Here is a 17369-nt window from a genome sequence, read left to right on the forward strand (position 1 = left end):
AACTCCCTGGTGGGACTTTTGTTTTTACACCCCACTCCTCTTATCGTTTATTGTCTGTAATTGAAATCGGATTAGTAAATGTGACTAATGTGAACGCTCTAACGAGCATCAGGTTTACATGCACCTGGAAGTAGGCAGTTGAATGTGCAGACACGCTTGTGTTAGTGACTGCTACATAAATGGTTTATCTAATGCATTGACGGAAAAATATGCAACCATAACATATACTGAAGTGTGCACTTCTATCACGAACACACAAACAAGTTACACCGCGTTTGGTAGATCAATAGCATGGATTGGAAACGTGAATTAAGGATTGGAAAAGTGAAATCTGAAAATTACAATGTTAAATTGAGGGGGAAAAATCTAAACATTTATCCGAGTTTGTAAATGCATGTTAAGTAATCTAATGCATTCATGCGAGATTGATGTAACGCACTAAGACAGGTAAAACACCTGCACAAATTGAGCGGTTATTTACGCATTTCCAACCCCTAGGCTATATACTGTATGTATATAGTATATGTTATTGCATAGTGAGAAGGGTTTGTCATTGTTCATGGCAGTTGCACTAAATTCCTTTGCAGGGGGATAATGTTTGTCTTTTTAGTTAATGTTATCAATCTGTAGTGCAGATGACGAATGACCTTGTCAAAATGACGCCAGTCCAAACATTTTTAGCACAGCTCTGGACGATATTGTGTAAAAAATGTCCTACATTTAGATGCAGACACAATCCAAACAGCAGTAACTTTCTCAAGCGTCTGAGAGAGAGGGTGGGAAACACCCGTGGCTGGATAAGTTGCACTAGCTGGATAAGTTGCACTAACAATGCAATGAAGGATGTTATCTTGACAAAGTTCTTGCAAATCTTGCAAATATGCATGTTAGTTGAAAGCAGCTATTGGTTTTACAATAACGCCTGCATTAAAAACACATAATTTGTATGATGCATTAAATATAGATAGATAGGTTTTTGTGATTGTTTATGTATGCTATGTATAGCATTGGTGTATGTGTGCAACTGTGCGTAAAAGCAAACGTCTCCATAAACAACCCCAAAATATCGCAAGGACATTATAGTCCTCGCAGCTTGCATAATCAGCTGCGTCTATCAGTGATCTGCTGGCCATCGTTTATGAGTTTCGATTGATCTATTTCATCATCCAAAAACTAAGACTAGTCCTGGCAGAGACAGATGCGGGGTGGTCTGTGCTCCAGCGTGCCCCCCCAGCCCCGTGTTGTGGTGTCGTAAAACCCACGTGTCCCTGCGCGAGGCTGCTGCTGCTCGCGGGGCAGCGCGCGGGCAGTGCACTTGAGACTGGAGCCTGGATACGCAGCGCACATCCCATAAACACTGGGATTATGCTCTAAGAGCCTGGGATATACAATACGAGAGCACTGCGAGACTGATCTGCGTAAACTGGGTGAGTCTCTTGAAGTCCCGACGCTTGCACGGTTTGAAAGGAGGTTATACAAAAGTGTGTCGCTTCTAAAGAGGGATGCTCCGCGCTGTGCTTGTGTGGATTGAATTCATGTACAGAGTGTATTAATAAACAGAGACTCAATATGCAGCGTGCACCATCCCAGTACATGCGAGATATAGGAATAAAACCAAGCCTGTCTTCAGTTTCTGTGCTTAGAGCAGTTATGTAATCTCTTTAAATCAACTTTTATTGCAGCCTGCTCGTTGTTGTGTAAGACGTGATTCCTAACGTGTTTTTCACACTTCAGTCGCCTATTTGCTTTTCCATAGTTTGATGTTTTCTGTGTATTTGGCTGTTGTAGAGACGCTGTGTGCTTAAGTATTACTTTGTTCCTCTTCTTTGAATGCCTTGGTGCTCCTCACTGCTGCTGGAGTCCAAAGACATCCACAGAGTAAACTTAGCCTGCTCTCTGTTGTGTGTTACAGCCACCCTTGGAGATGCTGAAACCCGGTGACCCCAGCGGATCTGCTTTCTTGAAGGTGGACCCGACTTACATCCAGCACTGGCAGCAGCTCTTCCCCCAGAGCCAGCTGAAGAGCGGGGCTCTTGGCCAGCTCCAGCCGCCCGACAGAGCGGATATCTCGGTGGAGAGTCTCCGCCAGCGCCCGACCTCGCTGTCCTCCACGGCGTCGTCCTCGGCTTCACCCCCGTCTTCCTCCTCGTCCTCGTCCTCCTCCTCCTCGTCCACTTCTTCGGTCTCCTCGCTGGCTGTCCTGACCCAGCTGTCTGTGCCCCAGATCGCACTTTTTGGACACTCTCAGTGCACGGACATCACCCCAACTCAACCCAAAGACCTGGGCCTGTCATCCCACTGTAAAAGTGACTCAAGACCACGGTTTAAATTTACTGCCGAGGAGTTGGACTACTACCTCTATGGACAGCAGAGGATGGAAATAATCCCTCTGAACAACCACACCAGCGACCCCAACAATCGTACGTATCGTCTGTTCACACAACACACTGACAACAGTGGCATATCATACTTCTGTCTGCTACACATTTGGTAAAACAGTATTAAAAGCCAACTTTAAAACCCAGATCTCGGTAGAAACTTGGATAAAATGTTGCAGTAGTGTGAGAAATTAAAAACGCATGCAATATCCATGCAGGGAGATTTTGGCCACGTTTGAAGCATTTCCCTCTTACCTCCCCTCACAGTTTGTTGAGCAAATTAAATGTTCAATAAGTGATAATAATGAATGTGCCAAGCATGTTTAAACGTGTATTTTGTATGAGCAGGCCAGTTTATTGTTTAATCTGAAGTGACTTATTATCTTTGCATATGAGAGTTTTCTGTAATATTGAAGCAGCTCAGTAGGATATTATAAAACCTACTGTCACCAGTCCGTTTAAACCCAGCAGGGTGTCCGAGCTTGCACCCCTAATTGCAGCCCACCCTTCCCAGACATTGGGAGGTTATTTTAGGACTTGAAACTGTATGAGCAACATATCAAACACAATCATTATATCAACGAAACACACATCGTTACAGCATGTTGTGGCCCTTTATTAACCAGGAGGGCTGCTGTACAAATGAACAAGTCTGAATGTATCCCGTTGTGTTTGGTATAGAAAGTTTTACAAAAGTTGAACTATATCACTGTAACATAATCAATCCCAGTCAATACATTTTTCTTTGTATTGCTTATATATATATATATATATATATATATATATATATATATATATATATATATATATATATATATATATTATATATATAATATTTAAAATAATAGTATTTTATTTTTTTAAGAGCAGGAAACCTGTTTTAATGTATTTCTCGTTTTTATATTTGCTAGTTTAAAACATATGCATAAATCCGTTAGTTCATTTCTTAAGAAGTATCCACTTGTACATTAAATGTGAATTATGAAGCAGAAAATCATGCTTTTATGAAGGCCTATACAACGTCCTTTAGTGTTGCGATTTAGAGAATGGGTTTTCACGCCTACTTTCTGTCAGTACTTATTTTGCTTTCAGGCGACTGAACGTCAAAGCATGAAATTATATTAAAAGTGTACATGAGAAGTAACCGATATTAAAATAAAAATCAGATTAAACTGCTACATATTAAACTTGCATGTGCAGCTCTATTGTAACTGAAATTGTTGTAGTGAAACACTGAATTAAGACCGGTCTTTGTAGTGCAACTGCTTGGTGTTAAGATGATGTTGTAGTCTTAAGGCTTTTTATAAGATACAGTAAAGGAAAGAGGCGATTGTGATAACCAGCATATTTTCCTAAATGTCTCCAGTAACTTAATTATCATTAACCGCGTCACACGTTTAATTGTACCAATTAAGATGCGTTTGATAGGCATCCCCTTAAATAACACTTCCTCATATCCAACTGTATTATTTTTGATGTGGAATAACGCACAGCCGGCTGGTGTCTGTCTCCATAAAGACTTGTGGTTTAGATTTACAGCTTTTTTACATTTTCTATTCTATTTCAATAACATCTACGGCCACTGCCAGCCATATATAAAAGGTATACCCCTATATATTAACAGTGAGGTTTGAAAAGGTGGTGACTGTTTATTTAAGGTGATAAAATGGTCCATCAGCAGTAATCTCCATCGATATGTGCCACAAGGAGATGAGGGATGAGGGGACAAGCCACAATTAATTGCCGTATAGTTTTGTGGAGGAGAGTTGGGTGAGTGTGGATCAGGCATCGATCTCCTCCCCCGGCCGCTATTCATCATCCGCGCCTGGTGTATGAGGGTCCCCGGGGGACAGGGGGACAGGGGGACTGCTTTATCTACACAATATCCCCTTAGCCATATTTCAAACATATCTCAGTCATTTACAATACAACCAGTGTCTGTATTAGATGAGGAAAAAGTGTATAAAGAGACATCTAATGTGTGTGTGTGTGTGTGTGTTTTAAAAACAATATCTATGTGATATAATTGCTCTCTATGGTAATTTTAATATTGATATAGCCAACACATTGTCTATGTGGATTTGTACAGTCGCCTGGACTTTCTTGAACAAGCAGTGCCATCTAAAGTGATATAAAACCATATTCTTAAACCGCCAACATGTATATTATATCCAGGATGCATTTTGCGGGGTTTGCATCCTGTGTTTTAATGGGGCAACACCGTGCGCTATATAGCATAGGGTGAGTTGAGATTAGAGCTTTTATTTTGTATTTCATTTTTTAAACATGAAATAGCGATGTTTGGGGTAATGTGGGTTGTCTTCTCTTTTATTAGGTGATTGCAGGACCTGTCAATCACAAATACCAGCTGCAAATAATAAGGGGGAAGAAACCCCTTCTGAAATTTGAGGAAAATATCTGGGGGCAGCTTTTATTATTACAATGTACCCTCTACAGGGCATATGAGTTTGCAAATGGGTAAAGTGATGTTGTAGTGGATTGGACGACTTTAAGAAAATTAAAAGGGTTGCCCGACATTTTCAGCACCCTTACGAACCCTAAAGCAAGGCGGAAAATATTAATATTGTTATTGGAAACACTGGTTTAGTTGCACATACATGCATAATCACATATTAAATTATTTAATAAATTAATAGCCTAAATAATTGTAATATATAGCACATTTTCAGCCTCATTTAAACGTAATCGTTTTCACAATAAAACGTAATAAAACAACACCTGACTGATAATTATATAATTATTGTTATTAATTACTTTTGAAATTATTCAAAGTATATACATTTACATAAATCTCAAAAGTAACAGCATGTATCTTTTTTTATTAATTGTTTTTATTAATTATTATGCTCTAAAATCTTTACATTCAGGCGGAAAGCCCTGCAAGGCCAATTATTTAGCTGGGAATTTGACAGTTCTCGTTGCGTAATTTTTAAATGCAAAAAATATTTATTTCACATATTTAAAGTAAATGAAAAAACCAATTTTAACATAAAATACATTTTACGAAAACCAGCAGTTATTTTCTCAGCTTGCTGTTATACAGATTTAACATGAATTTATAAATATGTCGTCGTGTGACTTCCAGTGGCTTTAGTTTTAAACCAATTTCAAACAAATGGTGCAAAATAAAAAATATATGTATATTTTATTTAATTTAAGATTTTTATTAACATAAAATAGATACGTATAAATGTAAATTTAGATATATGATGTATGCTATATAAGCCAAGACTTGCACGGGAATTAAAAAAAATCAGATTTCAAATAGCATTAAAACTCGTAGACGATAAATGTCGTTTAAGGAGATGAATGTATTTTGACTGGATCTCAAATTAGCGTTAAAATACTTACATCTCTATCATGCTTTTGAGTTATGTATTGTTCTAATATTATTGATCATGTTGTTTATTTTATTTCTATGATCTTGGACTTCATGGCATGTAATGAAGCTTTTATTTTTATGTTCACAACTTTACTACTGAGAAACAACCCGTATTTACTAATCATTTAAATCTTAGCATGAGTATATACATTGATTTTCTAAAATATTGTATATCTCTCAATTTAATTTTACATTGGGATATTCTGTATTTGAAATTCATTATTTCTGCATATGTGAATATATCTCAAGAAGTCTGTTTGATTACATTCTCTGTGCAGACAGGATGAACTTCATAGGTTCATGTCTGTCTTCAAATTAATTGTTCCAGTTCCAATAATTGATTGTTGTACAATGAAATAAGTAAATGAAAATTAAGAAAAAAAGTGGTTTTATATTTGCACTACAAGCAAGGCATATTAAGAAAGGCTAAGTTTAGTGTTACTTGGTATTACAATTGTGCAGAACTTTAATATTCATGTTGAACCCAACACATAACAATGACATATACTTTAAAACCTGTATTTTGTCTCCAGTAAATATCTAATGCCATCACCACTAAAACAACCCAGTTCATGGAGAAGTGAAACACAATTTGGGTTCTGTATAGCGCCCTTTTCCTGAAGTGTTTTGTTTTCATCATGCGCTTTAAACGCCCACTCTTCCTGACACACACACACATATTAAGTACAGTGTGGCATTGATGTACTGTCTTGTTTGCCATCCCAGGCTGTGACATGTGTGCAGATAACCGGAATGGTGAGTGCCCCATGCACGGCCCCCTGCACTCCCTGAGGCGGCTGGTAGGAACGAGCAGCGCTGCGGCCGCCGTGGCCCCCCCAGAGATCCCCGAGTGGCTGCGCGACCTGCCCAGAGAGGTGTGTCTCTGCACCAGCACCGTGCCAGGGCTTGGTTACGGCATCTGTGCGGCCCAGAGGATCCCCCAGGGCACCTGGATCGGACCCTTCCAAGGGGTCCCGTTGGTGCTGGACAAGATGCAGGCGGGGTCAGTGCGGAACACACGTCACCTGTGGGAGGTAGGGCTGCCAAGTCCATTTCTTCTTAAATCCTGCATTGACTGATTCTACCTTTCCCCAGAACGAGTAGTGCGGAGCATTCTTACAAGAAATGTCTGCTGTATATTATCTGGGTATGTGGTCCCTTTGACTTGGACGTTGTTGACTTTGGGTAGCATATTAAGTCATGCCTGTGTAGGGTAAGGAGGACACTGCAAGGTAAATAGGAGAAACATGGTGGGAATGATTTTAGAGAATGTGAGATGTGTCTGAAACCTTGAGGGAAGATGAAATTGCCCTGTCCTGCATGCCCCCTCCTCCCCAGAGCTGGGATGCACAGAGAGATTGAAGTAGATGTCCATAAGACTCCTTCTAAACCATGTGTCTCTTATTGTCAAAAGATAAAACCAAAGAAGGGGCTAAATGGTTCGTCGTGTTCCTAACAGACAGCTCTGCTCCGAAGCTGTGTGTTCTCAATAATAACACTTGGTCTGTCTACTCAGCAGTACTGTATATATATTCATATCAAGAGAGAGTATTTCATTACATTATTACAAGGGCCTTACTTATAGGAACTTCGGTACCAGAAATAAAGCCATTTTGCTGTTGTTGGTATACATCCTAAATACGTGCATCTGGGAAACACATTGATTGATTCATTCAGCAAGGGAGTGCTTTATAAGGCTACATCAATGTTTGTTCACTGAAAACAAATAGTCTATGTTTTGTCATTTTTTTATGTCAAAGCCACAATATTAATTAGACTGTATTTCTCTCTTTTTTTAAGAAGTTTTTATTTTAATTTTATATAATCATACATATTCATCATAACAAATGTTTGTTCAGTAAATTAATAAATAAATAAATTAATATACACTATTTATAATGCTTATGATTAATCTGAGAATAAATGTTTGCTATTTATAAATAATTCCCTTAGCATTTTCCAATTAGTATAGGCAAACATCACCTGAAATGGTTTATTTGGTATTAACGTTTTCCGCGATCCATAGCTTTCCCTGCACAGCTTCTCCGAGTGTATCAGATGCCTTTCCATTACCTCACACCCTGCCCCAACACCTGTGGGTGTTCATGGGAAATGATAAAGTGCCCCGGCCACAGGCCAGGATAATTCTTTTTATTTGGCACGAACCAGAGTGGAGGTGACATGTTTAGCATTGGTTCACTGACTCAGAAAGCTACATAATTAGTCATTTAAGTTATTTCATGGCCCATTTCGTCTCAGATCCTAGGGTTTATTGTGTAAGAAAGCATCTGCAAGACAGCACAGTTTTGAAAAGGATCATAGCGAGTGTAAGCTAAACATATGCTTTTTGGAGACATGTCTTCTTTTTACAGTGGTGAAAAAAATATTCTGGATATTTTCACATTAAAGTAGCCAGGGAGCAATCACTCTTCTACCAGTGTAAGGAAAACAAACTTTTTCAGTCCAGTAGATAATTTCCCCATTAAAATGTCTGCTAATAAAGACTTCTTATTTAGCATAATATAAACCAAAAATATTATCTCTGTTATTAATGAACTCTTAATCCCTGGGGATAAATTAATCTTGATTTGCAAGGTTTCCTTTTTTCTGTTTAGCATCAGATTGTAATATAATAGGACTACAGGAATGCACACATTGTACTTCCACTCATTCACTTCCAACACCAGTGGAATTTATTTGTAGCAACTATAAACTGCAAAATAAAATATGTTTATCTATTTATTTATTTGAATGCATGAAGCCATCAGTCTATATAAATGTGTATGTGTGTAATAATATACAATATTACCTGTTTGTCTGTGTTGGCATGTTTGCATCTGTTAATTTATCTATCATATAATTGTGATACTGATTTTTGTTTAAATACAAAATACAGATGAAGTGATAGATTGTTTCCATGTATTCAATGATTTGTTTGTTCCCTTTTTATATTAGCATTAGAACCATGGATTTAATTATTTTGCTTCTATCTTGTTATGTTACTCATCTAGTTCTAGTGCTGGCCAAGTCAGTTCTCGTGCCCTTAGATTTCACAGAAAAGCTGTCAACAATCGTAGCTACCCTTAAAGTTCATCTGTATGGAACCACTGACAGATACACTGATCCTTCGAATTCTCCTCTGAGTTTCCCTTCTCTTTAGATTTCAGTTCAGTGAAACTGTTAACAAATATACCTGTCCTTTAAATCCCTCATTGATAAACCACTGACAAGTATAACCATCTCCGGGTCTCTACTTGCTGAAAATTGCTGACAATTATAAAAGTACTTAGAATTCCGCGGTGAGAAATGGCCAACAAGCACCACGAACATGTCTGTGTCATCTTTCGCTATTGCATTCATTCATTCACAGCTGTTTGGGTCTTGGCAGATGTGCACAGAGAAAAAACAGAAAGCACAACAAGAAAACACTGGAAGTAATAGGAAAGCTGTCTCAGGTGTGTTTGATTGTTTTCATAAATTTAAACAGGTTTAAATTGTTAAGAAGTTATTGAATATTTATTATGTTTTATATGAAACCACATTCACTATACCATATAATACATAGTATTAATTTTACACTCATTTTTCTTTGTTTCAATACACCAGTAACACTACAATATAGGACCACAATAGGCAAGTCACAAAAACAAAAAAGGAATAAAAACAGTAGTCTGGAAATTGCATATCCTTTGTTTAATGTATTGGAGATTAATTTCATGCAGAAGCCTGGGCCAATTATCACCATTGACCTCTCTGTAATATGAAGTCATTTTCAAGGTGTTAGGCCAACATAAACAATACAACATATTCAATATAGACAGTATTGAATATCTAGTAAAAGGGGACCTTTGTTAGCATTTTGGTGTACTTTACACCAAACATACATTACACAAGTAACTGAAATGTAGCTACTGAATGTGACCTTCTACAGTTTACCTAATGCTGCTCTAGTACGTATAAGAGGAGAGCTTTAAAGCAGGGTGTAGGTCAAGCCTTTTCTCTGCAGCTCCATTCTTCTCTGATAAACATAATTAATGATAGATATCTATTTGTGATAGATAATGGGCCTAATTGGCTATGAAACTATTTTAGAAAAAGTATTTGTCAAAAAGGAATGCAAGTTATGTAACATAATGGTGACAGGAGTACATGGGCATGCCTAAGTATATACTTAGTCTGCCATTAGCAACAAACACTTCAAGATGCCTTATCAACTCAGCGAAGGGTCACTTTGGACTCGATCCCCCTGATAATGGGCAGCACAAGGGGATACAGTTATGCTCATGCCACGGTTCGATTAAAGTTAAATTAAAGTTTCTCAGACAATTCATCATCCACTTTTCTAGACTATTTGGCAGCGCTGTTTAATAGCATGTCATGTATTTGAAATGCAAGCAGTGCATATTTGCCCCTGAAATAAACCCAGGCCCTGTGACATTTTCAGTCAGCTGTTACAAAAATACTGTGCTTTTTTGCATAGATCTTTTAAAAAAAAAAATAGTGTGTGAGAATATTTAGTTTTGGAAAGAGCTGGAATGAATTGTTCTTGTGTGTTGTTTATGCTAAACTGTAAATCACTGGATGGTTTAAGCTGAGGTTCCTGACCCTCCTGTAAATGTAATAACTAACGTCTAGCCTTGTTTTTAGCATGATGAGGATGGAGTGTCTAGTGAACTCTTATGGCTGACACACACACACACACGCACACACACGCACACACACGCACACACACACACACACGCACACACACACACACACATGCACACACACACACACACACATAAAGATTCCACCTATGAGAAAGTTCCAGAACAGTGAAGACCAATAAAAATCTATGTGTAGTTTTTTCTTCAGGACTGTTTATAACGATTCTGCTTTGATAATTTCCTATAACAGTTATCCTATGATATTTTCATAGCCTTTTTAGAGGTCTTTTTTGACATCGGGAAAGTGAACTACATACTTGAAATACTTATTATATTAATAAGAAAATTAGTTACTTGCTCAGTTTCTTCTATTTGGTTATAAAATGGTATTCACATTGAAAAATGTAAATAACTTCTATTCCTAATACTTTTTTTTTTTTTTTTAACACAGACCGTTTTGTAATTGATTTTATCCCACTTAACTCAATGGTAGTTATTTTCAAAGGAGATCTGCTGGAAGATATTGTTCTACACCACTATCTCCTCAGCACCGAAGCTGTGGACAGTGGCGTGTAGCATTATCCGTCAAGAGATCTCCTTGGAATATAATTCTCTAATGCATTTTAAACAGCTACCATTATTTAGCAATGTCATTTACTTTCCTTTTTTTTATTAATAAGACCTACGTTTGATAATCCAGTTTGCCTGATAAAAAGTGACTTTCAGTTAAGTAATTTAATTTAAGTAAATCTCTATATCATGTGTTTTGAGTGAAATATTCTGGTTATTGTTCAGTATGTGCTGACAGGAGGGGTGTTATGTGGAGAAATGGTTGTAGTAAAATATCACTTTTTTTCCAGAATAATACAATATCTGTTATATCAATAGTTCATGCTGGTTCTTCTTTTCCGCTCAGAATTCTAAGGTCACCTGACTAGAATACATCTAAGAAATAAATAATCAATAAAAACTATACATTCAGAAATATAATCCTTCCCAATAGCATTTCAATTAGAGAGACTAATCACAGATTTGTGTAGTTAGTGATCTACTGTTATTACCGGGCCCTGATCCCATTTGAGGTTTATACATTAAAAAAAAAGCATAAATATGAAGACAATATACATATTTAACTAGAACACCACCCACTTGAATTTCAATCATTTGAACAACATCCTCCAATGAACAGCAATGAGGCTCTGTATTCATTTTTGTTATTGGTAACAGCACTTATCCTCAAGGATTAACAAAAAGATGATATCCCATATATGCTTAGTGTATAGCCCATATACAAGCATACAGGGAAATTGCAGTACATTATTTTTAGTATATTAATATTGTCATAAAAACTCCTCCAAACATTGCTTTATGTTTTCAAATGTAAATCCTGCTTGAAATTTTTCATTGAGTCCTTTTTCTTTTCTGGCACTAGCTCCAGCAGAAGGTATTTAGCATATCTTAGCTCTGTAGTTCGGTCTGTGCCAACATTATTTGTACATCGCTGTTAAGTGTTTCCTTAGATAAGTTACAGAATTCCATTATCCAAATTGTTACACATGTGTGACAGAGGTTGACCTTTAGTCATGTCAATCCTTTTTGCGTAGGCCTTAAGGCTCCAGTCTAATGGCTCAAAGTCTGATTTACTCACTGTAATAAGGGCAGAGGGTCAAGCAATTGTCAGCCGGTCTGTACATACTCTCCTCTGAGCCTGGTCAGAGGCTGTTAACACGCAGCTTTTCAAAGTGAATTTACAACCGCCATCAGTGACAGGGGCCAATCAGTACACCATAAATGTCAGTTTAGTGAGATTGAGCAGTAAGTAAAGCACTGACAGGACACTATTGGCTGGAATCAATTGCTGAAGGTTTGACTAAGAGTTGCAATCTCTCCGGTACCGGTAATAGGAAAAGTAAACATGAAGGCAAGAAATGGCACGGCTGTGATTTACGTTTTCTCCTCCTGAAGTCTGTGTCTGAAACCTCTAACATTAGGCTGCAGTGCTGTTTTTCTGTCGGTGGTGTGGCTCCATGTACGTTGGCATGTTTTCAAATGTCACATAATACAGATGAAACGCAGTTATCATGACGCAAAATGTGTAAAGATTGAAAGTCTGACTTGAAGGGACCAGATGTAGTTAATACAATTAATTATGTTTTGATTAATGTGAGTGTATGTGTGTACATTTATACAGTGCTCATTTGTATTTGTTTTTAATTCAAAATGGTATCCTTCTACCTTTCGAATTGCTTCAAATATGTTTTACTATTCTATAAATGCCTACAATAAATTATATATATAAAAGTATATAAACAGCCATACTAGCATATCACTATAAAATAATGTGTATCCTATTTCATTTTATTGATATGATCTGTTTCAACTTGAAAAACATATTTAACAGGACTTTTGTTTTTTTCATTTTAAGATAGGTGGGAGAAAATATTGATCAGTAGGTTAAATATGTTAAATATGCTATCTGTACTGTCACAATGTTATGCTTGCAACCAGAGGGGTGGATCTGAGAACTAAAATAAAGAAATGTGTTATTTCAGACAGAGGATCTATGGGTAGACATTTGTTTTCATTATTAGATGTTGATTATATATATATATATATATATATATATATATATATATATATATATATATATATATATATATATTACTAGATGATTGTCAATTCCCCAGAGAGTACCCACATACATCATAATAATAATTCATATTGATTGATAGAAGGTTGCAGTGCAGTAGTGTATAAACCAGTCTGTTACACTTTTAGATGTTTTCAAAACTTGATTTAAGGTGGGCAGATTCAGACAATATAACATTTTGAATATAGGAAAACTGTACATGTAATACAAGTTATTGTCTGCTCTTCCATTCATTAAAGAGGATCCACTACCAATTTGCAAATCATTGCATTTCTTTAATAAAATTTGTATCTACAAAATATTAGCTGAACGTATTGGCTAGTATTCTTTTTCTCTGTTGTCTACCGAAGTAGGAAATACTTGTACTCACTTTCATCTTGTAACAGTCCTTGATAAAGAAGATGCGATCTATCGGCAAACTGTTTCCTCACAAAAAGCAGTAAACTAGGCTCGGTGTTCAATGGGGCTGCCAGGCCTGCGCTGGGATTTCTGTGTGGAACTCATCACTTTGCCTTTTACACTGATTTCAGCTGGCTGCTTTGAAACGATAAACAGAGTCTCATTGATTACTGATGTGGTCTCATCAGCTGGAGGAATGAGCTCCCAACTTAAAGGTTTGCAATTCTTTCCCCTCGATTAAACTGGGAAGCGCATGCTGGGTAAAAGATGTGATTTTCATTCAGGCACGAGGTCCACACAGGCCCCTACTGCTGCTATCGTTCAAGTTAATTTCACTGTTAATTTGCGGATTGTCACGTTCAAACTCAAGTAAGTCGTTTTGATTTGAGTTCTCAAGCAAAAGCATCACTTATCTTGATTTGTCCTGCTGTGTGGTTGAGCGTGGAGGTCATTTAATTCTGTTAAATGCTCCTGTTTATGAAACTTGTTGTATGTTGAGATCAGACCTGTACAGATTATTATGTATTACGTTGTAATATGTGAAAGTAAATGAAACAACAAGCCAAGTGTCACTATAAAGGACTCCATCATAACTTCAAAGACCTTTTTGGTGTTGCAGAGTGCAGACCATCTTTTGGTTTTTATTCTCTGTACTCTTTAACCTAAACAACATCTGAAGCTCGACATCCGGGCAGAATATATTGAGAATTAGATTACTCACCTCTCCATGTCCATCCTAAATATTTTGACTACTTGAAAACACTTTTTGGATTTTGAAGTATTTCAGTTACTTGTATCCAGAATTAAGTAGACTTAATGACAGCACAGTATGCCTTTGTACTTTGGGGAATAACAAACAAAAAAAACATACACAGAAAGCAACAACAAACAAACAACAACACACACTACACATAGTTTTCATAGGGAATGTATTTAAATGTATTTAATTTGTGTTTATTATCCCTAGCACGTGCTGAAGAAATGTGATTTTTGCCAAGGCTATTTGTTTGTTTCGTTTTTTGCTCCTTGACCTTTAACTCTATTTAAGGTTGGTCACCCATATCATTCTGCACAGTGACAGCCAGGACAACAACTCATTTAGCTTCTAGGACATCAGCAGTAAGTGTAAGGATCCATTAAAATGCTGTATGCAAGGATTTATAAATTAGGCAATTTCCTTGATTATTGCAATCATTTACAAAATTGATCGTCTCGGCGTGCTATAGACAGATTTCAGCAATGGCAATTGACAGGGTTCACCTCCTGTAATATACACAGTCCCTCCTCGATAAAGTGGGATGCCATTATACAAAAGGTTGTTTAGCATTTGACGACATCTCAAGGTCAGATATGCTTTGAAATTAATAATTAAAAAAAGGCAGTTGTATTGATATTTAGTTCTAGTGAGAGGTAAGCCACTCTGTGTAGTCAGTCGGAAAGGCTTTTTTTCAACACCAGTATAATTTGCTTCCTGATGACTAGAAGATTTGTTTTAGCCCACACTATATCTTCCCTTTGTCATCCGTATTGAGAGGTAAATAATTTCAGCAAATCACAATGGTAAATATTCATTTGATTAGGGATGCAGAGTCAATACCATGCTTTATTAGTCGCCTTTAAAGCCTCTTAAAAACAAATAGACAGAAAGTATCTTGATTTTGTTAATTAATGCTAAACCTGATGAAAGCAGCGTAATATAAAGAATCTATTGTGAACAGAACTGGTGAGTTGTCCTTGTTTTTATTTAAATAGTACTACCCTGCCATTTAAACTCAATGGTATTCCTTGAATGGTAGGGCACCTATCGCATCTGTAATGTAGGGAAGCAAGATTGTACGGTACGTCTACATCTTTAAATGATAGTAGACCTGTTCTGCATAGGTCAGTAAAATGAAAGAAAATTATAAACAATAAATACATAGTAAGAGCTCATTATTAGTCAATGAGCAAACTTTAAAAAGTTTCTTATTAGTGTTTTAAATTGACCCAAGCATAGCCTTGAATCCATGTTGTAAAAGTGCAGAAAGCCTTGCTTGTATAAAACACATTTGTTAGTTTAATACATTGTTGCTTTTAAATGTCTTTGCAGACAGGAATTTCACAATGTAACCAATAAAAACGTTTTTTATTTTCTTGCTTCAGATTTTTTTTTCCCTTTTGTTTTTAAAGAAAACCAAGAAATAATACTGTCCAGGTCCCCCTGTCATGCTGGCTAACTGTGATAAATTATGTGTGATATTTACCGAAACTAAAAATACAAGACATTGCATTTGTTTATGCATTGACAGGATGATGTACAGTTTGGGAGTCAAAGGTGGTGTGATCTGTTATGGCTTTCCTGCCAGAAAAGGTAAAAAAAGACCATGTAAATGATTTTTATAGGGTATTAGCACATATTCTTCTTTTCAGCAAAGAAGCACCATTTTGTAGATTAAGGAGGCTATGATAGTTATCAATCAAGTGGAGTTTCTTGAGTGCAACGCAATATATTACAACTTCAGCCGCCTGGCAGATAGAAAGACAAAGCAGTTCCTGGAGGCAGTTTTGCCAAATGGCCATTTCTGTGCTTAGTGTCCAAGTAACCCTTTGACCCATCATAAAGGCATTGTAATTAAATTAGCACAACTTTCTTTTTATTATTTTTTTTTACAGATAATGGAGTGCAGTACTGTTTATTTTAGTTTTTATGATATATTTTAAATTGTTATGCTGTGTAATAGGATACATTTTTATTAAGTCATGTATAATTTATTCCTGCTGGCCTTTTAATTTATTAACATTAGCTGCTGTTACACAGGTATTGAAAACAACAATGTGTTCTGTAGTTTGATAGGAGTAAGTTTTATCTACTTTAATATGTGTATGTTTGTTGTTAAATTAATTGGCTAGTTAGGGAAGACACATTCACCTAGGGGTGGACAAAAAAGAACGAAGGAGGAGTGTGTATATCAAAATAAATTAAACGTACACTGATTCCTTTTTTGCATTATAATATTCAAGTAATATCAATCTGTGGCTGAGGTGGGGTGCGGCAGACATTTTATAGTGGTTTATTAGAGTAGGACAAATTATTTTTGTAGGTAACTGCATGGATATAGAGATAATAGGATTTGGGTGTTTAATTTAATTATAGAATTAAGACTCATTATTTCATTATATGTGTGTTACATATATTTTTTCTTATCTTCTTTGATGCATGGAAAAGAACCAAACATATTATCTGTTTAACATTGAGTGCCCATGATGGGTTTATGAATCGGATTGATGCCACAAGAGTTGCAAGAGTCTCAGTTTGGATTTGTAATATTTATTATTTTGTGGAAATGTTCTTTGTCACTATATCAAAATATGCTGAAATTGTTTCCTGGTTTTGTAGTCTAGCCTACACTGAGGCCATCCAGTGGGTCTCACATGTGTCCTGTGTTTAATTTCAGCACCTCTAATATAAAAAAAAACATTGTATCCTAGATGTGCTGTTTCTTAATGAAGTCTGAAGTCTACAGGTAGACACATGCAGATGTTTGATGTAGAATATGAAATGTTTCCTTGTGAATAATATATAATTAACATTGATTAAGAATGTCACACTCTTTGAAGAGTATTGTATTATGGAGAGTTTTAATTGATGTATCAACAGTTGTTTTCTTTATTTTATTAACTTGACATGCTAATATTTTCACTTTTTGGTGTGTGTGGATGGGGGGGAGGCTAACATTTGTTCGCAATTGAAGAATTAATTCAAATAAGGTCAGATTTAGTTCATATTTCGTTTGATGAACTGTATCTATTTACATCTAAAAATAATCTTCGAAGAAAGCTTGTTACACATTTTAAGCAATATGATATATTTCCATATTAATACCATATTTTATTTAATTAATCAAGAAAAGGTG

General features: G+C 36.4%; 1 protein-coding gene across 2 annotated transcripts in view; it reads left to right on the top strand.

The window, feature by feature from the left end:
- Window positions 1-1296: 1296 nt before the first annotated feature.
- Window positions 1297-17369, top strand: part of prdm6 (PR domain containing 6) — a 41262-nt gene continuing 25189 nt past the window's right edge. For both annotated transcript variants that reach the window (XM_066711330.1, XM_066711331.1), the window contains exons 1-3: window positions 1297-1427; window positions 1913-2420; window positions 6508-6815. In XM_066711330.1, the coding sequence (XP_066567427.1) occupies window positions 1925-2420; window positions 6508-6815 (804 nt within the window). In that variant the 5' untranslated portion in view covers window positions 1297-1427; window positions 1913-1924. The remainder of the gene's footprint in view (window positions 1428-1912; window positions 2421-6507; window positions 6816-17369) is intronic.

The sequence above is a fragment of the Amia ocellicauda genome, chromosome 8 (assembly GCF_036373705.1).
Source record: "Amia ocellicauda isolate fAmiCal2 chromosome 8, fAmiCal2.hap1, whole genome shotgun sequence".
Classification (NCBI taxonomy): Eukaryota; Metazoa; Chordata; class Actinopteri; order Amiiformes; family Amiidae; genus Amia; species Amia ocellicauda.